Consider the following 24640-nt stretch of genomic DNA (forward strand, 5'->3'; position numbering starts at 1 on the left):
GTAAATCACGTTGTGATTCTGTCTGTGAAATCCGCTATATAAATAAATGTAAATTACTTATTTTTCCTGTAGACTTTAAATTTCTAGGTAGGAGCGAAAGTTTGACAGACATAGCAACAGTAACTAATGGGGGCGGGGCTAAGCTGAAGAAACTTTCCCGCGGATGGGTTGCTACCCATCCGCGCTAATCATCCACTCATCGGGCAGAGAGCTGTGTCCATTCTTCTCCCCTTTGCCACATCTTATCTGTGTGAGAAAGGCTTTTCAGCTGTTGCTTCACTCAAAACGAAGTACAGGTCTCAGCTGAACATTGAGCATGACTTAAGAGTGGCAGTGTCAAGCCTGCAACCCGGATTTGAAAAGCTGTGCAGTGCAAATCAGGCTCATTGCAGCCACTAATGCTGGAGTACTGTAAAACTCATGTTCACTTGCTCTGTCTTGCCAAATGCATAGCTCCTCCTTTTTTTTTGTTGCAAAGATTGCAAAGTGGCACTTTTATTTGATTTATTATTGAACTTGATGCAAGTTATTTGATTTATTATTGAACTTGATGCAAGTTATAACACTTTTATTTGATTTATTATTGAACTTGATGCAAGTTATAACACTTGTTTGATTTATTATTGAACTTGATGCAAGTTATAACACTTTTATTTGATTTATTATTGAACTTGATGCAAGTTATAACACTTTTATTTGATTTATTATTGAACTTGATGCAAGTTATAACACTTTTATTTAAATTTATTAATGAACTTGATGCAAGTTATAACACTTTTGTTTGATTTATTATTGAACTTGATGCAAGTTATAACACTTTTGTTTGATTTATTATTGAACTTGATGCAAGTTATAACACTTTTGTTTGATTTATTATTGAACTTGATGCAAGTTATAACACTTTTATTTGATTTATTATTGATCTTGATGCAAGTTATAACACTTTTATTTGATTTATTATTGACCTTGATGCAAGTTATAACACTTTTTTATTTATTATTGAACTTGATGCAAGTTATAACACTTTTGTTTTATTTATTATTGAACTTGATGCAAGTTATTTTATTTATTATTGAACTTCATGCAAGTTATACCACAGCTGCACAGTTATTTTATTTATTATTGAACTTGATGTTATTTTATGTTATTGAGTTTGAATGTATACAACTTGATGTTACTTGATGTTCAATAAATTTGAAAATGTTAAGCTTGGCTTTTTATTTTTAACTTGATGCAAGTTATAACACTTTTATTTAAATTTATTAATGAACTTGATGCAAGTTATAACACTTTTGTTTGATTTATTATTGAACTTGATGCAAGTTATAACACTTTTGTTTGATTTATTATTGAACTTGATGCAAGTTATAACACTTTTGTTTGATTTATTATTGAACTTGATGCAAGTTATAACACTTTTATTTGATTTATTATTGATCTTGATGCAAGTTATAACACTTTTATTTGATTTATTATTGACCTTGATGCAAGTTATAACACTTTTTTTTTATTATTATTGAACTTGATGCAAGTTATAACACTTTTGTTTTATTTATTATTGAACTTGATGCAAGTTATTTTATTTATTATTGAACTTGATGCAAGTTATACCACAGCTGCACAGTTATTTTATTTATTATTGAACTTGATGTTATTTTATGTTATTGAGTTTGAATGTATACAACTTGATGTTACTTGATGTTCAATAAATTTGAAAATGTTAAGCTTGGCATTAGCGTTCTGTTGGGGCGATGGGGGCAGGTGGGGCTTGAAAACTCCCCCTTGTCCAAAGTGGAGGATGACAAAAAAAGTTTGAGAACCACTGGGTTAATGGTACCCGACTTTGTGCAGTTTTTTACGAACTTTCCACCAGGAGTTGAATTTCAACTTTTTAGGACATGTTACTAGACACCTTTATAAACACATTGGTGAAGAGATTTCTTGGTAACAATTTAGTTCCCAGATTTGCCAAATATCCCATTAAATCACCTTACTGTTGGCCATTAGTTGTTGTTTGCTTGCTTGTTTGTATCCATATTTCTTTTATATCTAATTCCCTATCAAGAAATAAGTAAAATATTGGAAACTTTTACCTGCAGTGTTCAGTATCCACTATTTATTTCACTGTCACACTGCTTAATTTATTTTGCTAAAAAAAAGTCTCTGAATCGATTTCAACTCACGAAATTGTTTCGATCGTATCGTTCTAAAAAAATGTGATTGTTCTGAATCGTATCGACAACCACAAATATCGATTCGAATCGTTACATCCCTTATATCTAAATAATAAATATTAACCTTAAAAATATAAATATAAATGTTAAATATGAATCTAAATCTAAAATCTAACTCTAAATGTTAAATATAAACATACATTTTAAAGCGAAATGTTGAAGGACATATACAAATACAGTATGAATTCATGCTCTCTGCCTCATTGTAAGACTCAAGAGCAATCTATAAGAAGCGCTATTATCCTGAAAGCCATTCATTGTCTGAAGCGCTCAGCTGTTTGATAGCCTTGTTTTTAAGTATGTCTGTATGCAACACACCATGCACGTTCAAATGTCTGCAGCAATATATATGCAACTTTATCAGCATTCATTTGTCATTAATCCTCTCTCATGTTTCGCTTCTCCCGCAGTCAGCACTGAGAGGCAGGGATGTGGGCGCGTCTTTCCGGTTGAGAAGCGTCAGATTGGTGGAATATTTTCATATGCTCTAAATGTTAATCAATTACTATTTATTTATATAGCCCTTAGTCACAAGTGCCTCAAATGGTTTCACAAACCAAAACAACATCCCCTGATCCGAACCCATCATCATCTTTACAATTGGTAAAACATTTAGATTTAACATTTGGATTATGTTTAACATGAATATTTAGCATTTATATCTAACATGTGTATACATATATACAGTACAGGCTAAACGTTTGGACACACCACCTTCTCATTCAATGCGTTATCTTTATTTTCATGACTATTTACATTATAGATTGTCACTGAAGGCATCACAACTATAAATGAACACGTGTGGAGTTATGTACTTAACAAAAAAAGGCGAAATAACTGAAAACATGTTTTATATTCTAGTTTCTTCAAGATAGCCACACTTTGCTCTGATTACTGATTTGCACACTCTTGGCATTCTCTCGATGAGCTTCAAGAGGTAGTCACCTGAAATGGTTTTCACTTCACAGCTCATCGAGAGAATGACAAAAGTGTGCAAAGCAGTAATCAGAGCAAAGGGTGGCTATTTTGAAGAAACTAGAATATAAAACATGTTATCAGTTATTTCACCATTTTTAATTAAATACATAACTCCACATGTGTTCATTCATAGTTTAGATGCCTTCAGTGAACACATTGAGTGATGTATATATATATATATATATATATATATATATATATATATATATATATATATATATATATATATATATATATATATATATATATATATATATATATATATATATATACGTCCAGTGCGTCAAACCTTCAACCACGTGCAGGCAAATGAGGAGACTTTGCGTGAAGCTGTTCGGCTGTGTACGGGACCACAGAATCCACCCGTAGTATATAGATATATGTATATATATATATATGTATATATGTATACATATATATATATATATATATATATATATATATATATATATATATATATATATATATATATATATATATATATATATATATTTATTTATATATATATATATATTGGACATGTATATTTAACATTTAGATATAACCTGTGATGAAAATGACCTAAATATGAAAAAAGTGTGTTAAATGTTAGAAAAGTGAGCAGAAATATACTGTATCTGCTTGAAAAGTGTGACTGATTTTTTTTACATTTGGCACCCTATACACATCTATACACCTCTACTCTTTTAGCATAAAAACTGTGCTTTGTCCATACAGTATATCAATTGTTGAAAGTCTCCATCTCATAAATATGTCACATAGTGATAACCTGAACTTCACTGATATAATACAAAATATTTTAATGTATCAATTGTATCTTATCCACCTCATATCGTATATGTAGCAAGCACACTTGGGTGTTTTTGTGCATTAAAAATGCATATTTAAAGATATTGTACACATGAAATAATGAATATGTTCTATTATCCATTCCCCCTCCCAGAGCCCTGGAACCACCACGGATGTGAAGTCTTTTGTATCTGTTTTTCTTCATGAATAACGCTCACCGAGGGGTCCTCGAGAGTGTTCAACAATTTCATTTGCGTCGAACATGCCGCACACACCAGTGTGCCTTGGCCAGTGGCAAGTAACTGAGCTCAGGAGAGAACATTAAGCATGACATTTCACTTGCATTTCAAAGTAAGGCTGTGTCACCCCCCTCCAAGCAGGTATACAATGGTACTATGCTCCCTCATCTTTTTGGTGTTAACCCTCTCTCTTCATTTGGTACTTAACATTTGAAAAAGTGGGAATATGAGAATAAAATGAATGTAGTCAATAAAGCGGTGTGATAATGACACCCATTGAAGGACAAGCTGCGCTGGGGGAAGTCACCCTGAGTGGGGAGTGTATGTGCATGTGTGTGAGAGAGTGGAGAAGAGAGTGGGGGTGTGCAGCGTTGCGACTCAATGTGTGTACAAGAAAGAGATTTAAGTAGAGAGGGAGAGCTGAGCAAGCAGCAGAGATTGGGAGAGTAACTGTGAGCTGCAGGGTCGAGGAGAGAGCAGCAGCAGCCCGTCTTTCTTAATCTGTCGCCTCTCGGATCTCCCTGAGCTGAGCACAGCTGTCGGGCTGCTGCTGCTGCTTGCTTACTACGGGTGGATTCTGTGGTCCCGTACACAGCCCACTTTGCCGAACAGCTTCACGCAAAGTCTCCTCATTTGCCTGCACGTGGTTGAAGGTTTGACGCACTGGACGTGAAACACCCATGATCCCCAGCCAGCACACCCTCTCACTAAGGTAGGCACACAAGTCTTTCTTTCATACATGAACTTTGCTTTTTTATCTGATGAACCTGGTATATTCAGAAAAAAGATCGGCGAAGGAACTTTCCCAGGGTTAGGTTGCATTGTTCATTGGCTGTGATTTGACCTTTTGTTGTGCGCAAAAACGTTCCTATGGACTCTTTTCTCTTATTAACTGACCACCCTGCTTGTGTGTCCGTACAGTTAATGCTTGTTTTGCCTCACAGCGCTGCAGCTTTCAACGGCGGTTTTCGGATTATTGTCAAGTGGCGCTCAGAGATTAGAATGAGTTGTTATCTATGAGATACGCTTGTTGAAAAGGTTGAGAGGGGCCATGCCAAAATCTGAGCCCTGCAGGTGACAGCTAGTTCTAAGAATTGATGGTGTGGATTACATGACCTCCTGCATTCGCGGCATGAAGCGGTGGATGTTTAACACAACATATGTGATGTTCAGAGTACAATGAGGCGTCAGAAAAATCCACATTCAGTCTATACATTCTTTGAAATGGTAATCAACGGCCAACAAAGTGTTCTCCATCTCCTTCCACAGGAGTGTGAATATGCTTCCAATTAGGATTTCTCGACACAAATAGGGCTATTCAAATGTTGCGGTCCTGCGTGTATATGATTACATTTGAAACAAGTGGAGCACTTACATGGTTTTACATGGCAACATCGTTTATATCACAACACTTTCCAAATGGAGAGTTCCAGGACCACTCTGGTGATAAAGGGAAGGGAAAAAAATATCTTCCAGCGGGAGACCTTTGTGCTGCACTAAGTCCCCGTGCAGGGCAGCCATTCATCTCAACCATTTGACTTACGACAAAAGACCAGAATGATTGTGGATGAGGGTGAGAACGATCAATCATGATGAAGACCTACTGTATTATTGCCAACATTCATACCACTAATACTAATCTTATAGAATAATTGTGGCAGCTATATTGGCATAGTTGCCGGCTGTACCTCAAGAGACAATGGTACCTACTACAAGGGAGAGAAGAGGTTATTAATGTACATCAATGGGGATAAGAGACTCAATTCCCGTGCGGCACACACTGCTTAGTGTTAATACACTTTGCACTGTAAGATTTTATAGTGTCAGCATTACGGTCTCACTGTCAATCATTATTTCTTGTGATAAATGCTGCCAATCTGTCCAGAATTTATTTATGGCAGTGGCGATTGCTGTATAGGGCAAGAAAAAGCTCAGCTTCCTCTAAAATGTAAATAAAAAAAATAAGTGGTTGAATATATACTTTTGTGTTTACATGTCATTAACTAATAAATATGCGTTAGAATGTGTTCAACTTTTGTTCAGATTCAGCTACTTTCGCAACAGCTGATACATCTTTCCCTGCATTTATTGTGGTAACGTCACAGTGCATTAAACGGATAGATAGATAGATAGATATATAGATAGATAGATAGATAGATAGATAGATAGATAGATAGATAGATAGATAGATAGATAGATAGATAGATAGATAGATAGATAGATAGTACATTATTGATTCCTTCAGGAGAGTTCTCTCAGGAAAATTAAAATTGTACAGAATTGAGATCGAATTTAAAAAGTAAATAATGGGGGTATAAATGGATATAAAATAGAAAATATTACAATAAGAATAAAAATAAAAAGCAACGATAAGAATAGAAATATAACAGTAAAAATAAGAATATAACAAGAGAAACTAGGCAGTAGTGACCATGTTATGAAAATGTTGTGAAAATGTATTGCACAGAGAGGAGTTGTACAGTCTGATGGCGTGTGGGACGTACACCAAAGGCATATGTTTGGCTTTGTCCAGCCCACGGACGCCAAGCATCTCTAGAAGTGAATGGAAAGTGGGCTTGGCCTCTAGTTGGCCTGAACGCAGATGCTCCGTATGAGGCTGAATCCCTTTTTCGATTGACAGGAAAATGAGCTAGTCAGCGATCTTCAAATATAAACCTCTGCCTGAGTGTTTTTCAAGTTACATACCGTTGAGTTGATATGGAGAATGTTACAATTCTCTAAGTGATGCTTCTTTATAATAGCTGCCATTTTTTATCTTCTTTCTGTAATTGGAGACTGTGCTTGTGTTAAGAGAGTAGCCGAAAATGAGCCTCCCCTACTTGAAAGACCAGCAGCCGCCACTGTTTTATGAACACCCTGTACGACACAAAAGCATAATTTCTCACATACCGCTGGTGCCAACTGGATTCAATTGAAGGATTGAAGCTTAGCACAAGATGCATACAGATCAGGTGCAAACTTTTCACAAGATTTTATTAACAATAACTGCTGCACAGACAAGACCACGGCAGGTTGAAGTATCACATCTGTCTGTATTTGGAGAGGGTATATAACACACACGAAATGTGTGCTACCGCCTGTAATAATGATGTAAACCATATCCAATATTCCACATGGGAGACAAAGATTTGATAGTCCTGCTGCCGGTAGAAATTTGGTACCCGCTTCTGTTTGACAAATGTGTTTTCAATTCCCCCGATAAAGACCACAAAACCCTGAACAATAAAAGACAAGTATTAGCCGGGCTTCTTTTCATATTTTACTGAGAGACAGTAGGCATCAGAATTCATTGGTCTGCTCGGAACTGGAAATGACACATGATGATTGACACATTTTAATACAAAGGGACAATGTATTCAAAACAAGCACTCTGGTTTACTACTCACCACAAAGACGAAAGTAACCAACTCTAAGAAAAATGACTATTTAAATTATGGATAGTTATTTAGGATGAAAACAATTTAATAAAAATATTCAGAACACTCGAACGGTGAATACATTTATGCTCCTGCGAAAATGTTGTGGACAATAAAATCCTTTTCATTAATTCAGCAAGTCAACACCGTGCTCTCTGTATGCACTGACACTGCATGATTCATTATTAAATCGTTTTATTCATGCAGTGTAGTGATACAACACAGTTAGTATTACTGCTAGACAGTACAGATGTGTGAACAGCAGTTTCCTCATCTTTGTGCAAAGGGCAGGCTTTTTGCAGTGACATCTCGTATGCAATCATGGTAATGGAACAGTTTAACTGCCTCATAACATTGAATAATCAAGGTCGTTCTTTATCAGATCACTGTGCATCTACTGCAAGTCTTCTAGATAACACGCCTTACTTTGCTCCCGACTATTGGTCTTAATTGTGTGTGCGTGTGTAGGCCATTTTGCTGAAAAGCGAGGTTGAAGAGAAATTGCAAGAGCTAATTAATCTGTGTGGTTAGGGACTATAGCAACTTGATAAGGATGTGGATTTTCTTTATTTTTCATTTTGCATTTTATGTCCATATTAGCACACCATGTATCCTGTTTAGGGACACAGGGAGAAAAGCCGACTTCTATTCCATTTGATTTAGTTTGACAGATGGGCTACTTGGGCGTATTACCTGTCAGTCACAAGCCTGACACGTTTCAATCAAGCGGTATTGTTAAGTTTTGTGCAGAATGTAAACAGCGTGATATCATAATAGTAAGACAGCATGTATTGTAACTCGCCAGTCGATTAATCATTGCCCCTAAAGATGACACAGAAAAGTGTGGTGTGCTGATGTCTGCAAACAAGTAAGCAGAAGGCAAATAGCTTGTCTGTCTCTTCCACTGACATTCAAGTAGATCACAGAAGTGTCTGTCATCTTACCAAAGGGCAGCAGTGTCTAGCTTCACCTTACACCAGTGTTTTTCAACCTATTCTGAGCCGAGGCACATTTTTGGAAAAATCCCGAGGCACACCACCAGCAGAAAACATTGAAAAATGAAACTCAGCAGCCGATATTGACAGTAAAAAGTTGTTCTCGCAATTGTTGGATATCAATCCAAACCATAACCAAGCATGCATCACTATAGCTCTTGTCTCAAAGTAGGTGTACTGTCACGACCTGTCACATCACGACGTGCCTTATTTTGAGGTTTTTTTGGTGTTTTCATGTGTGTAGTGTTTTAGTTCTTGTCTTGCACTCCTATTTTGGTGTTGATTGTCATGTTATGTACGGATGGACTTTGTGGACGCCGCCTGCTCCACACGTTGTAAGTCTTTGCTGTTGTCCAGCATTCTGTTTTTGTTTAATTTGCAGCCAGCTCAGTTTTAGTTTAGTTTTCCATAGCCATCCCTAAGCTTCAATGCCTTTTGTTTATTTTTGGTTTAAGCATTAGATACCTTTTTACCTGCACGCTTCCTCCCGCTGTCGTCTGCATATTGTTATCACAACAAACCATCTACAAAGCAATTAGCTAACTGCTGCCACCTACTGATCTATCCATCCATCCATTTTCTACCGCTTATTCCCTTCGGGGTCGTGGGGGGCGCTGGAGCCTATCTCAGCTACAATTGGGCGGAAGGCGGGGTACACCCTGGACAAGTCGCCACCTCATCACAGGGCCAACACAGATAGACAGACAACATTCACACTCACATTCACACACTAGGGCCAATTTAGTGTTGCCAATCAACCTATCCCCAGGTGCATGTCTTTGGAGGTGGGAGGAACCCGGAGGGAACCCACGCAGTCACAGGGAGAACATGCAAACTCCACACAGAAAGAACCCGAGGCCGGGATTGAACTCACGACTACTGGTATGGAAGAGTATTACACGGTTATTCTGCCGAGCTCTAACCAGCGCAGACACTTAACAATGGCACATTTGCGGATTATAATAACTGGTTTGCAAAAAATATTTTTAACCCAATTAGGTGAAATTACATAATCTCCCACGGCACACCAGACTGTATTTCACGGTACACTAGTGTGCCGCGGCACTGTGGTTGAAAAACACTGCCTTACACAACCAAACCGCTGCATATGTCGACAGACAGAGGTGGATCTGTTCTGCTAGGCTATTTTGGTAAAAAATGAGGGCTGTCAATCGGTTGAAATTGTAGTTAACTCATAATTAATCATGATTAATCGCAAATATAATTGTTTTATCTTTATTTAATGTACCATAAACAGATAATTTTCAAGTTTTAATATTATCAATGTGTTTGCCTTATGCAAATGTTTATTTTTAAAATTATCAACACAAAATGGAGACAACCACACTTTTACAGACACACAAACACTATCTCTCAGATAAGAAATTCTGTAATTTTCCACACATACTGTATAGGCACATATAATTTTTGGACAAATGTTATTTTGTGTACGTCTAAAGGTTGCAGGTGTACTTATTGAAACATGGAATATTTACACGGGTGTTTGTGTTTATTATTTGTTGTTTTTTTTTAATTAAAACCGTGCCGGCCCAGTCACGTTTTTACATCTACGGCTTTTGGAGAGTGCACAACAGCACACACAACAAGAAGGAGACGAAGCAGAAGAAAAAAGAAGACACAGTCATGGCGACGACGAGTGACAGAGAAAAGAACGAGGATGGACAATTCAACCCTAAACTCACTCCTTTCCTGCAAATTTAATTTCACAGATGCTGCCTGTAATAGAGTGATCTAAGTTGTTTGTTGCCATCTCCTGGGGAATGTTGGGTATAGTGTTCTGTGGTTACTTTTTGGTTGGCCAACGGTTTACGTTGTATTGCGCACCCTGACGGCAAGTGTGGGAGTCGGTTCTGAAGTATGAAGTAAAGAGACGTAACTTCATCACCTCGGCTGGTTATTGACTCCAACCCAGAATATTACACTGCCCATATCTATGCTCCTTCAAAGGCTGTGCTACTGGCTGCAAAGCATTGCACTTTCAATGAGTGTTATGTGTAAATAAATGAACACTGAAATTCAACTCTTTCTTTTATTTTTATATATATATATATATATATATATATATATATATATATATATATATATATATATATATATATATATATATATATATATATATATATATATATATATATATATATATAGCTAGAATTCAATGAGAGTCAAGTATTTATTTTATTTATATATACAGTATATATATATATATATATATATATATATATATATATATATATATATATATATATATATATATATATATATATATATATATGAAATACTTGAATTTCAGTAAATTCTAGCTATATATATACTCCTTCCCCCTTAGCACCCCCCCCACCCCACCCCCCCTCCAATCCCCCGAATTTGGAGGTGTCAAGGTTGGCAAGTATGTGTAGCTCACCTCAAAAGTCATTGAGCACAGTCTTCGTCCCCTCCGCTGGGTTGTCTTCTTTAGTGTCGCAGTTAAAGGGACTTGGGGTTCCTTCGTTCCGCGTTTTCTCGGCCTCATTTTTGCTTTCCCTTTTGTCTCGAGGCGATGCAATCTTCTTGTTTTGGGGCCTGTCGGTGGTGGTGGATTTCCGTTTCGTGCGGCAGCTGTTCCTTACTTGATGGCCGGGTCGATCGCCGTAAGCATTGGGGCTGCGTTGTGTGCATTTCGTCATGTCTTCACCATGATGAAGGTGAGTGCATAACACGCTAAATGGCTGACCAAATGGTTGTGTGTGTGTCCGTTTAATTTTCATCGGTCCACCATAAACCGTTCGGCAATTGTCTGATGTGACGGGGCTTAGTTTATTGCTGGCTTGTGAACCCAGAAAAATCCATAAATTGGCAGCAGCATTTTATAAAGCGCAGCGTTCATTGCATAGAAAAAAAGTTGTGGCTTGTAGTCTTGAAATGATGGTACGCTCTCACACATGCTTACCACTTCTGACACAGACTTACTTACCTCCTATAACCGTCATTGGTGCATAATAAGAAGTGCAGCGCTAGTGGTGTTATGAGGGCTGCTGACTTTACTTGTATAATTCCCGCACAAAGCACTTGTTGCAGATGGCTGAGACTGCATTCAGTAGCACTAAAATGAGGCACCCATAGCTACTATATTTTCCGGACTATAGAGCACACATATAAGCCACACTGGCTAAATTTTAGAAATTAAAAAAAAAAAAGTTTTCATAATTTAGCCGCACAAAAAGATTTTGTTAATACCTACCGTATTTTTCGGAGTATAAGTCACACCGGAGTATAAGTCGCACCTGCCGAAAATGCATAATAAAGAAGAAAAAAACCATATATAAGTCGCACTGGAGTATAAGTCGCATTTTTTGGGGAAATATATTTGATAAAACCCATCACCAAGAATAGACATTTGAAAGGCAATTTAAAATAAATAAAGAATAGTGAACAACAGGCTGAATAAGTGTACGTTATATGACGCATAAATAACCAACTGAGAACGTGCCTGGTATGTTAATGTAACATATTATGGCAAGAATCATTCAAATAACTATAACATATAGAACATGCTATACGTTTACCAAACAATCTGTCACTCCTATTCGCTAAATCCAATGACATCTTACACGTCTAGTCTCTTACATGAATGAGCTAAATAATATCATTTGATATTTTATGGTAATGTGTTAATAATTTCACACATAAGTCGCTCCTAAGTATAAGTCGCACCCCCGGCCAAACTATGAAAAAAACTGCGACTTATAGTCCGAAAAATACGGTAATTGTTTCCAAACGGTGTATGTTACATGACAGTAAAACAGATGATCAAACAAAACCGAAGTCATCATCATGGACCCACAAGCCGTGGAAGCTTCCTTTCGAATCAGCTAAACAGACTCAAAAACTCCACAGCGGCGTTTTGGTGCATTTACTGATACATTTGTGAAACTGAAACAATAGAAGAATTTCCTTTTAAGTTAATAATACTAACACAGACACTCATACACGTGTGAGCATATTAGCTAATGATAACAATGCTAGCTTAATTATATTACGATAGCACGCACAAATATGCATGAAACCACTCCTACAGAAATGGCACATGGGGCGGTTTAATAAGTAAGAATTGTTTTAGTTATACTGCAAAACTAACAATTGTTGCATGGGGTGATGAATGAACACTCCTTAGGTACATTTTAAAAGACAGAACAGCACTTGTACTTCCAGTTGAAAGCACTAAATGGAAAGACAATGCAGCACCTGCAGTGAGTGAACTCATCCAAAAGATGGCGCCATAACACAAACCATAACACACCTTTTTAGTGTATTTGCTTGTTTTAAAGAAAATTATAAAATATGTGCATAATGGCTATCGGCGAAGAAAAATCCATAAAGTAGCCGCACTGTTTTATAAGCTGTTGGGTTCAAAGAGTAGGAAAAAGTAGTGGCTTGTAGTCCGGAATTTACAGTACTTTTTTTTTGCTGTCTGGTTAATACTGTTCACTTTGGCACCAATGCCAATGTGGAACCAAGTTTCAGTAACTCATACAAAAGTCAGAGCAAAACATACATACGCTAACCAAATTGCTATACAACCTGTCAGAAATGTGATGGGGGGCAGCCATTCACACTCAAAGTCTCAGACATGTAAACTTTACACAAAAGCCCACGCAAAAGTGTGGACCTTCTAAAAGCATAAAGTTATAATTACCAGGAAGGTAGATGTGCGAGTTGACCTCTACTCAGTTTATATACAGTAGACGCTTAAAAAAATAATTTCCTTTGCTCCTCCAAACATATTGCTGGGTATTGTGGCCAAACAGCTCAATTTTTGTTTCATCTGACATCACATGGACAAAGATAAGACCTTCTGGAGAAAAGTTCTGTGGTCAGATGAAACAAAAAGTGAGATGTTTGGCCACAATGCCCAGCAATATGTTTGGAGGAGAAAAGGTGAGGCCTTTAATCCAAGGAACACCATGCCTACCGTCAAGCATGGTGGTGGTAGTATTATGCTCTGGGCCTGTTTTGCTGCCAATGGAACCGGTGCTTTACAGAGAGTAAATGGGACAATGAAAAAGGAGGATTACCTCCAAATTCTTCAGGACAACCTAAAATCATCAGCCCGGAGGTTGGGTCTTGGGAGCAGTTGGGTGTTCCAACAGAACAATGACCCAAATACGCGTCAAAAGAGGTAAAGGAATGGCTAAATCAGGCTAGAATTAAGGTTTTAGAATGGCCTTCCCGAAGTCCTGACTTAAACGTGTTTACAATGCTGAAGACGGCGTGGCGAAGTTGGTAGAGTGGCCGTGCCAGCAATCGGAGTGTTGCTGGTTACTGGGGTTCAATTCCCACCTTCTACCTTCCTAGTCACGTCCGTTGTGTCCTTGGGCAAGACACTTCACCCTTTGCCTCTGATGGCTGCTGGTAGCGCCTTGCATGGCAGCTCCCGCCATCAGTGTGTGAATGTGTGTGTGATTGGGTAAATGTGGAAATACTGTCAAAGCGCTTTGAGTACCTTGAAGGTAGAAAAGCGCTATACAAGTACAACCCATTTATCATTTATAAGAAACAAGTCCATGTCAGAAAACCAACAAATTTAGCTGAACTGCTCCAATTTTTTCAAGAGGAGTGGTCAAAAATTCAACCAGAAGCTTGCCAGAATGTTTTTTGTGACCAACAAGTATGTGCTCCAATCACTCTATCACAAAAAAAAAAAGAGTTGTAGAAATTATTGGAAACTCAAGACAGCCATGACATTATGTTCTTTACAAGTGTATGTAAACTTTTGACCACGACTATATGTATGGAATCCCAAACAACTTACAGCAAACTATGTTCATGCCAAACTCTTCCACTTCTCTCTGACTAGACTAATTAGTATGTCTGTGTAAAACCAACACACAACACACTAATTATACCCCTACATTTATTGGTCATCAGCATATCACATATTTATACCTTTGTAAATATTATCATTGCTGCTGACAATCAGCTGCTTTTAGCACATCTGTCACAAATATTCTACAAACCCCGTTTCCATATGAGTTGGGAAATTGTGTTAGATGTAAATATAAACAGAATACAATGATTTGCAAATCATTTTCAACCCATATCCAGTTGAATATGCTACAAAGACAACATATTTGATGTTCAAACTGATAAAAAATTTTTTTTTGCAAATAATCATTAACTTTAGAATTTGATGCCAGCAACACGTGACAAAGAAGTTGGGAAAGGTGGCAATAAATACTGATAAAGTTGAGGAATGCTCATCAAACACTTATTTGGAACATCCCACAGGTGTGCAGGCTAATTGAGAACAGGTGGGTGCCATGATTGGGTATAAAAACAGCTCCCCAAAAAATGCTCAGTCTTTCACAAGAAAGGATGGGGCGAGGTACACCCCTTTGTCCACAACTGCGTGAGCAAATAGTCAAACAGTTTAAGAACAACGTTTCTCAAAGTGCAATTGCAAGAAATTTAGGGATTTCAACATCTACGGTCCATAATATCATCAAAAGGTTCAGAGAATCTGGAGAAATCACTCCACGTAAGCGGCATGGCCGGAAACCAACATTGAATGACCGTGACCTTCGATCCCTCAGACGGCACTGTATCAAAAACCGAAATCAATCTCTAAAGGATATCACCACATGGGCTCAGGAACACTTCAGAAAACCACTGTCACTAAATACAGTTGGTCGCTACATCTGCAAGTGCAAGTCAAAGCTCTACTATGCAAAGCGAAAGCCATTTATCAACAATATCCAGAAACGCCACCAGGTTCTCTGGGCCCGAGATCATCTAAGATGGACTCATGCAAAGTAGAAAAGTGTTCTGTGGTCTGACAAGTCCACATTTCAAATTGTTTTTGGAAATATTCGACATCATGTCATCCGGACCAAAGGGGAAGCGAACCATCCAGACTGTTATCGACGCAAAGTTCAAAAGCCAGCATCTGTGATGGTATGGGGGGGCATTAGTGCCCTAGGCATGGGCCACTTACACATCTGTGAAGGCATTATTAATGCTGAAAGGTACATACAGGTTTTGGAACAACATATGCTGCCATCTAAGCGCCGTCTTTTTCATGGACGCCCCTGCTTATTTCAGCAAGACAATGCCAAGCCACATTCAGCACGTGTTACAACAGCGTGGCTTCGTAAAAAAAGAGTGCGGGTACTTTCCTCGCCCGCCTGCAGTCCAGACCTGTCTCCCATCGAAAATGTGTGGCACATTATGAAGCGTAAAATACGACAGCGGAGACCCCGGACTGTTGAATGACTGAAGCTCTACATAAAACAAGAATGGGAAAGAATTCCACTTTCAAAGCTTCAACAATTCGTTTCCTCAGTTCCCAATCATTTATTGAGTGTTGTTAAAAGGAAAGGCCATGTAACACAGTGGTAAACATGCCCTTTCCCAACTACTTTGGCACGTGTTGCAGCCATGAAATTCTAAGTTAATTATTATTTGCAAAAAAAAAATTAAGTTTATGAGTTTGAACATCAAATATCTTGTCTTTGTAGTGCATTCAATTGAATATGGGTTGAAGAGGATTTGCAAATCATTGTATTCCGTTTATATTTACATCTAACACAATTTCCCAACTCATATGGAAACGGGGTTTGTACATTACACACATTTCAGTGCTTCTTTTACTTTCACTGTTTTCAGCTGGCAACTTTGCAATTTGGCTCAAGTTAACAAATGTCCAACTGGGACAGTGAGTACGCCACAAGCAGTTTTCCCTGCAGCTGATCATCAGATTGTGGAAATCAAAAAGCTCTCAGGCTTCACCAGGCCAGGATTCCTTTAGATTGTAGATTTCTACCAAAACATCCCTAGTGTAGTCAGCCTTAATATTTCCTTATTAGAGAGGGTAAAATATGAATAATAAATGAAAGCCTATTAAAATTACTAGACTACTTCATTTTTGTTGAAGCCAGAACATGTAGTTAAGTGAGGTGCGTTAAAACAAAAAAATTGCTTACAACTGAAATGTAAAGTGCTGTATTTTACAAGCTGCAGTGAAGTATTCACTAAGCAAGCTCCTTAATAGGCCAATCATATTGGATATGTTTACCTGTTAACACATCAGCAAACCCGATTAGCTTTGAGACAAGCCCAGTCATGCAATCACTTTCTGTTATTGCTTTCAGATGATAGCCATCTTGTTCGTAGGAAAACAAAAAGGCTTTGGTGTGCAGTCTGGGCCAGCAAGGCCTTCTCTGCTGGCCTAACATAACCAGAAATCATGATCATAATTAAAGATAAAATTATTTTTTAATTTACTTTTCCTAAATATCTTAAAGTATTCATATTCTCTTCATGTCATATTATGCTCGTTCCAGTGCTGTTGTTTTGAGTTTTAGTTTGTATCCGATCAGAATTCAGCTAGCTTATGTTGCCATGCTGTACGAAATCTGCCAGAGGCCTTCAGAATCAACAATGCAGGCGTCCGTGCACTGCAAGTGAACGGGGACATACAGGTGATAGACAGTTGCCATAGCCAATCAGATCACGAGTTGTTGTCAGTAAGGCCTTCTAGATGGCCTCACATTGAACTTGACGTTTACGTATCCTGTAATTGGTTACTCATCGGGGCCGTTAGCCGATGAATTTCAGAACACATAGAGTTGAGAGACAGTTGTGATAGCCAATCAGATTGCAAGTTATTGACAGTAGCTGTTCTGTTACAACTAAAAGTTGTAAACTCTTTGATTGACTGATTGAAACCTTTAGTAGTAGATTGCACAGTACAGTACCTATTCCGTACAATTGACCACTAAATGGTAACACCGAATAAGTTTTTCAACTTGTTTCAGTCGGGGTCCACGTTTGATTTAGATTTATTGGTGCCCATTGGGGAAATTCATTTTCACTGCCGTACATTTAAACAATAGACATTACACACCATGAACAAAAATAACAAAAAGACATCATACATGACCAACACATTTACAGGCAGACAGGTCGGCCGGGCCTGCTGTTTAGGGCAGCTTTAGCTGCAGGGATAAGGCTTTTCCCGAGGCGGGCCCTCCGGAATTTGATAGTTCTGTACCTGCGCCCTGATGGTAGTGGGATGATGTATTGGTGTAGTGGGTGAGTCATATCCTGGACTATTGTGCTTGCCAGTCGAATGATGGACCTATGGTTTAGATCTGAAATGTTGGGTGTGGGTAGGCCGATGATTTTAGCTGCTTTGTTTATAATACGTGTGAGTTTAACCGAATGGCTACACAAAGCATGGTGAAAAAACATGTGGAACAGTACAGAAGGATGGGTTGAACGATGCTTTGGTACAGTAATAACAGGAGGTGAGGTGCACGTATAGTCCTTTAAGTTTACGGATGGCTGACAGTCTTTGTTGACTTCTTTTTTGAATGTCCGTGGTGTGCTGATCAAAGGTGAGTTTATTGTCCAAGGTTACGCCCAGGTATTTAAAAGTGTCAACTGTTTTAACTGTTTGTGTGTTTATGATGATGGGGTGCTGAGGTGAGGGGGGGTTGAACTATATTTATTCTTTTTTATTGACATTGATTTCCAGATAACTGGCTGTGCATGACTCTGTGAAATGTTTGACTGTGTTATGATAGTCCAGGATGGATTGACTGTTGGAGAGGAGTGCAAGAATGGCTGTGTCATCTGAGTATTTTAAGTATGTTGTGGTGGGTGAGATGCTACGGCAGTCATTGGTGTAGAGTGTGTACAGGAAAGGGCTCAACACACATCCCTGTGGGACCCCTGTATTGATGGTAAGCACCAGGGATGTGTTTGAGCCCACCCTTACTGCTTGCAGTCGTTTGGTGAGGAAGTTGTGGGTGAGGTGGATCAGCTGATGGGGGATGTTGAGATGGTGTAGTTTCTGGATCAGTAGATGCTTCTGTAGGGAGTTGAAGGCGGAGCTGAAGTCCACAAAGACGATCCTGGCAAAGTTGCCTGGGGAGTCCAGATGCTGGAGGAGGAGATGCAGCAGGCAGGCCACAGCACCCTCTGTGCCCCTCCTGGCCCTGTAGGCAAATGGGAGGGGGTCTAGGTGTGGGGTGACAACTGGAAGGATGATGTAGAGCAGCAGTTTCTTCATGCACTTCATAATTTTGGATGTGAGGGCTATGGAGCGGTAATGGTTGAGTTCTGTGGGTCTGGATTTCTTCGGTACTGGGATGATGGTTGCAGTTTTCCACAGTGTAGGTATTGTTGCAGTCCGGTAGCATTGACAGAAGAGTGAGTGTAGGATAGGGGAGAGCTCCATGGCACAGTCCCTGATCACCCTGGCTGGAATGCCATCAGGCCCTGGTGCCTTGCCTGGCTTGCAGCGGCTCAGCTGGCGCCATACTTCCTCCCCTGTGAAGAGGGCCGGTTCCTCGGGGTCTGGTGGTGGGAGAGCTCTCAGCAGGTCCTGACACTGGTGAGAAGTCCAAATTATCAAAACGGGTAAAAAATGTGTTCAGGTCTTTAGAGAGGGTTTTCAGGTCACTGACAGTGCATGATGTTTTTGGTTGGCATCCTGTCGGGGTTTTCACCTTCTGAAAGGCCTGCTTGGTGTTCATGCTGCTGAATTCGGTTTCCAGTTTGTTTTTGTACTTCAGTTTTGCTTTAAGTACCTCATTTTTTTAATTCCTTTTTTTTGCCTTGAGGCTGGCCCAGTCCTGTTGCCTGAAGGATTTAGGGTTTTCCCTCAGGCTCTGTTTGTGGGGTGATCCATGGTTTGGATTTGGGATAGATATTTATTGTTTTGGTTGGTATTGTGGAGCTGATGCAGAATTTGATGTAGTCTGTAATGACAGAGACCCTGTCATTCAGACTACCATCAAAAATGACCCAGTCGGTACAAGCTAGGGAGCCTTGGAGTTGAGTGGTGGCGTCCTCCGTTCACTGGGGGGCATTGCTGCAGTGTGGTTTGTTGCGCTTTAGTTCCTGTTTGTATGACGGAAGTAAACAGATGACGTTGTGGTCAGCAGCTCCGAGCGGAGGGTGTGAACGGGCACGGAAGGCATCGGTGATGTTCCCGTAGCATAAGTCCAATATGTTTTTTTCACCCTTCTTGTTCGAATGTCCACATACTGTTGGAAAGATGGTAATACATTGTCCAGTCTGCATCCGTTAAAGTCCCCCAAATAAGGCAGCGGAGCACCGGGATACTTAGCTAGCATGGCATTAAAGTTAAAGAGTTAAAGTACCAATGATTGTCACACAGACACTAGGTGTGGTGAAATTTGTCCTCTGCATTTGACCCATCCCCTTGTTCACCCCCTGGGAGGTGAGGAGAGCAGTGGGCAGCAGCGGCGCCGCGCCCGGGAATCATTTTTGGTGATTTAACCCCCAATTCCAACCCTTGATGCTGAGTGTCAAGCAGGGAGGTAATGGGTCCCATTTTTATAGTCTTTGGTATGACTCGGCCGGGGTTTGAACTCACAACCTACCGATCTCAGGGCGAACACTCCAACCACTAGGCCACTGAGTAGGTTAGCATCCTCGGCTATCAGCTCTGCTGCTGTGTTGATGTTAGCACTAGGGGCTACATAGATACAGCTGACCACAACAGTGGGTAATTTCCGGGGGAGATAGAAGGGACGGAGTGACGGGGTCAACAACTCCAGGTTGGGTGTGCACACTTTACGGTGCACTTTGATGTTGTTACACCACCTGTCATTGATGTAAAGGCAGACCACACCGCCTCGCGTCTTCCCTGAGTGCTTTGTCCTGTCGGACCTGACGATGGTGAAATTGTCCAGGCTTACCTCAGAGTCTGGAACCGACTCGTCCAGCCAGGTCTCACTGAGAGCGATGATACAGATGTCTCTGAAAGCCTTTTCAAAACGGCACCTTGCATGTAGTAGATCCATCTTGCTACGGAGTGATCATACGTTGGACATGATGTTGGTGGGCAAAGGAGGTTTAAAGGGACGTCTTCTTACCCGACTACGGATGCCTCCACGCCTTCCCCTTTTCCTCGGTCGAAGCTCCGAAGGTAGGACCACGGCAGGCTTGGTGTTACTCCACAGCGAGGCTCGATTTAGCAGGAGTTCATCTCGGCTGTAGGTGAGTAGCCGGTCGTTGGTGTCGGGCTGTAGTGCTAGGCTATCGCAAATCAGCGATAAGATTGTGAAAAAGTCGGCGATCACCTTGTAACTTGTCATAGGTGATTTGTCTGACTTTTGCCTATATACAATGTGACAGTTACATGTAAAGCACGCACATAAAACATACATAAGACACTAGACACAGGATACGGTCAGTGCTGTTGCAGCAGAGCATGCGCCATTTTGAAAAATGCCGCAATTAATGGCTAAATTCATTGTTAAATTGTGTCATGCTTGTCATTTAATTAACATTTTTACATGTGTGTTTGTCGCCATCATGTGGTCAAGGCAGTTAATATATTTTTGAGAAGTGTGTACTTTAAATTAAACTTTATTTACCGGAAGTTGCATAAGCCAAGCAGAGAAATTTACGATATATCTTTTAATTGCTGATGCGTTTTAATTGATTTTTAAATGTGACAGAAAATAACCCGTTTTGCATACCGTTGATGTGATCCAATGCACAGTAGGGTGTAAATGTGTTCCTGTATAGTATTTCTCCAGCATTGGTCATGTGGTGACATCAATTATGGTATTTTGAGAAGTAATCATTGAAGTCGGACATCACTGAAGGCCTAGGTGGGAAACGCACGGCCCACCACTGCAAAAAGGTAAATTCATTACAATCACTTGGTAAAGAACAAAAATAATCCATGAATCTGTGTTTGTACTTGTTTGATGATGTTTTAGAAGACCTAGACCTAGAATGTCTAACAGTTGTCTCTTTTCCTGATCTCATTTCAGACAAAAATGAGAGATAATTGAGCGGGTTTCCAAAATGTCTCATCAATGTCTCAGTGAGAGATTCCCTTGGATTTCTCTCTCACTCTCACAATTTGAGTTCTCAGATGTGTCTCTTTTCTATCTCAGCAAAAAAGAAAATTGAGGAATGCATTTTAAATGGCACAATTTAGCTATACCTCAATCATATGTCAGTTTATTTCGTGCCAACATTTGAGAAAATAATACAATTAGGCAATATGGATATATGGTCTATGCGGCTTATTTACCGTACATCATATTCTACTTAAATTGTTGATTTCTGACACACACGCCATGTACAGTAACTTATTGACTTCAATTCTGAGATTCAAAACAACCCAAACAGCCATGATATGCTCAAAAGACACTTTGTGTGCGAACTTTTTTACAGGTTACTTGAGAGCGCAGAACGATGGCATAGTGTTAGTGTTCATCCCTCACTGCGAAAAAAAAGGTCCTGGGTTCAATTCCCAGGTTCGGGCTCTTTCTGTGTGGAGTTTGCGTGTTCTCCCTGTGACATTTGTTGTGTGTTATATTCTTTAGAAATGCGTTTAGTGCGACACACTTCCACCAAGCTGGCGAGGTGAAACGCCATTAAAACGCAACTCAAAGATTAGTGTAAATACTGTTTGGCAGATGATATTTGTGTTTAGTTTGTATTATTCACTGAATGCATTTTGCATTGTTTAAAAGAGGTAAATATTTAGTGCAGTCTCTCACTGTAAACCGGTGCAAGGAGTGACGTCATAGCACGCAGAGCCTTAATGTCTCTTAGCATTTAATGCAACTTTGATTATATCAAGTTCAAGGTTCATGGTGCTGTTTATTGTCCATTCTTAACATGTACAAGACATATAAGAACTGAAATTACATTTTCCGGCACAGTCCCACTAAGAGCAGACGTACATTACTATACATTATTGTGGGAAGACTAATGCAATTTTATTTTCTAAGATGAATGATTGTTGATGTAATACATTTCGTCAATGTGATTTGTAACAATATTGAGTATTAAAAATGGGAATTAAGGTGAATTCATTAGATGCCTGTATGAACTACAAAAAAGGGATATCAATTGAAAACATTTATGGTGAAACTATAAGTGAACACTTGAGTTTAAGACACATTCTTGAGTGGACATTTGAGCTTGGAGATATATTTGTTGTGCAACTTCACTTTTGGCGATAAGACTCGGCTGAATTAGTAGTAATGGTAATTAGTAATGGTAATTAGTGAGGGCAGCACGATGGCAGATGTGCATCTGCCTCACAATACGAATATCCTGAGTAGTCCTGAGTTCAATCCCAGGCTCGGGATCTTTCTGTGTGGAGTTTGCATGTTCTCCCTGTGACTGTGTGGGTTCCCTCCGGGTACTCCGGCTTCCTCCCACCTCCAAAGACATCAGTGGCGTGCAGTCACTAGAGGCAGGGGAGGCACGGCCTCACCTGCCATCATGGAAAGTAAAAAAAAGTAAAAAGAAAAAAATTAATTAAATTGTTATATGTATCCAGTGATTATACTAAAGTTATTTTCCATTTAACTTCACCAGTTTTAGATTATTTTAATTTTTATTTTCACATTTGCCGTTCAAATACTGAGAAGAGACGGTGCGGTGATCAGCAGCCAGTTGAGGCGTGTCACTGATTTGTGCCTCAACATGGATTGTGCACAATGACTCGGCTAACTGCTGGCCTGCTGTGCAGTGAGACAGTATTGCTATATGAATTATATTATACATTTCCATAGTTTAGTTAGCTGAGGTATATAATGTACAGTGTATGTTGTCAACAACTGTATGTGTGTAACGTATTTCTTGTGCTGAGCGATCATAAAACTGGAGGCTCGTCTCATAACCCCGCCTCCTGGTGCCAAGCACCTCCGCCGCAGAATGCACCTCCCGACGGGAGCGCCACACCAACCAAAGCCCACACCCAAACCCTCCACGTGCAAGACCGAATCCACCCAAAAAAAGTCACTTAACAAGAAGCCAAAAAGTGCAAAAACAACAATGCTCGCGCGGCGCGCCGGAGGAGCCGTGAACAGGGACACAACATTAGGTACACCTGCAGACTGCTGCGCGGATTTCATATTTCATTCATTCACGACTCTTCCAACACGAACACCATTGCTCCCGCACTTATAAGTAAAGGTAAGACCATAATAACATTTTTTTTATTAAATGTGCTTTTTTGTGTGCTACAGTTTGTAAGTGTAAAGTTAAAGTACCAATGATTGTCACACACACACTAGGTGTGGTGAAATTTGTCCTCTGCATTTGACCCATCCCCTTGTTAACCCCCTGGGAGGTGAGGGGAGCAGTGGGCAGCAGCGGCGCCGTGCCTGGGAATACTTTTTGGTGATTTAACCCCCAATTCCAACCCTTGATGCTGAGTGCCAAGCAGGGAAGAATGCTGGTATGAGCTTTTAAACATAACCCGTTAACTGCTGCCAATCAAATGGTGAATACGATACTCTTTAGGGTTCATATGTTTGTAAATCTGACTGTGATGAAGTCAGTGCCTCACCTGAAATAAACCTCACCGCACGCCACTGAAAGACATGCACCTGGTGATAGGTTGATTGGCAACACTAAATTGGCCCTAGTGTGTGAATGTGAGTGTGAATGTTGTCTGTCTATCTGTGTTGGCCCTGCGATGAGGTGGCGGCTTGTCCAAGGTGTACCCCACCTTCCGCCCGATTGTAGCTGAGATAGGCTCCAGCGCCCCCCGCGACCCCGAAGGGAATAAGCGGTAGAAAATGGATGGATGGATGGATGGTAATTAGTGAAATTGAACATAAGTAGTGAAATCTTGTTTCATCCACTTATAGGCCAGGGTTTTTTTTGGTTCCGGAATAGAGCCACCATATTTTCACCACTGGACCCCTTGGGGAAAGCTAAGGTACCCAGTTTCTGACAATCCCAGCAGGAGCTGGGTGGCGAGTCAAGCGGAACCATTTGCCGCATGAGAGACGGAACCCCCCCATTTCCCTCCTCCACGGACAGCAGTGTAGACGGACTAAAAAAGACTGCCGATTAGACACAAAAAAGGGCCCCAACAACCAAATTGGTACAGAGGGTTTTCTTTATATTTTTGACAGCTTTTTATTATAATTTTCTTTCTTTCAAATTTACAA

At 39.7% G+C, this 24640-nt stretch overlaps 1 protein-coding gene across 3 annotated transcripts in view; it reads left to right on the top strand.

Annotated features, from left to right (window-relative positions):
- Positions 1-4683: 4683 nt before the first annotated feature.
- The window catches only part of opn7b (opsin 7, group member b), a 186465-nt gene continuing 166508 nt past the window's right edge, over positions 4684-24640 (top strand). For 2 of the 3 annotated variants that reach the window (XM_062052090.1, XM_062052091.1), the window contains exon 1: positions 4684-4952. Coding sequence is in view for 1 of the 3 variants with exons in the window: in XM_062052089.1 (XP_061908073.1) it covers positions 11366-11374 (9 nt within the window). In the remaining 2 variants the exon portion in view is untranslated. Of the gene's footprint in view, positions 4953-11323; positions 11375-24640 lie in introns of those variants that run through there. The other variant, XM_062052089.1, reaches the window with a different exon arrangement.

This window comes from Entelurus aequoreus, linkage group LG07, assembly GCF_033978785.1.
Source record: "Entelurus aequoreus isolate RoL-2023_Sb linkage group LG07, RoL_Eaeq_v1.1, whole genome shotgun sequence".
Taxonomy (NCBI): domain Eukaryota; kingdom Metazoa; phylum Chordata; class Actinopteri; order Syngnathiformes; family Syngnathidae; genus Entelurus; species Entelurus aequoreus.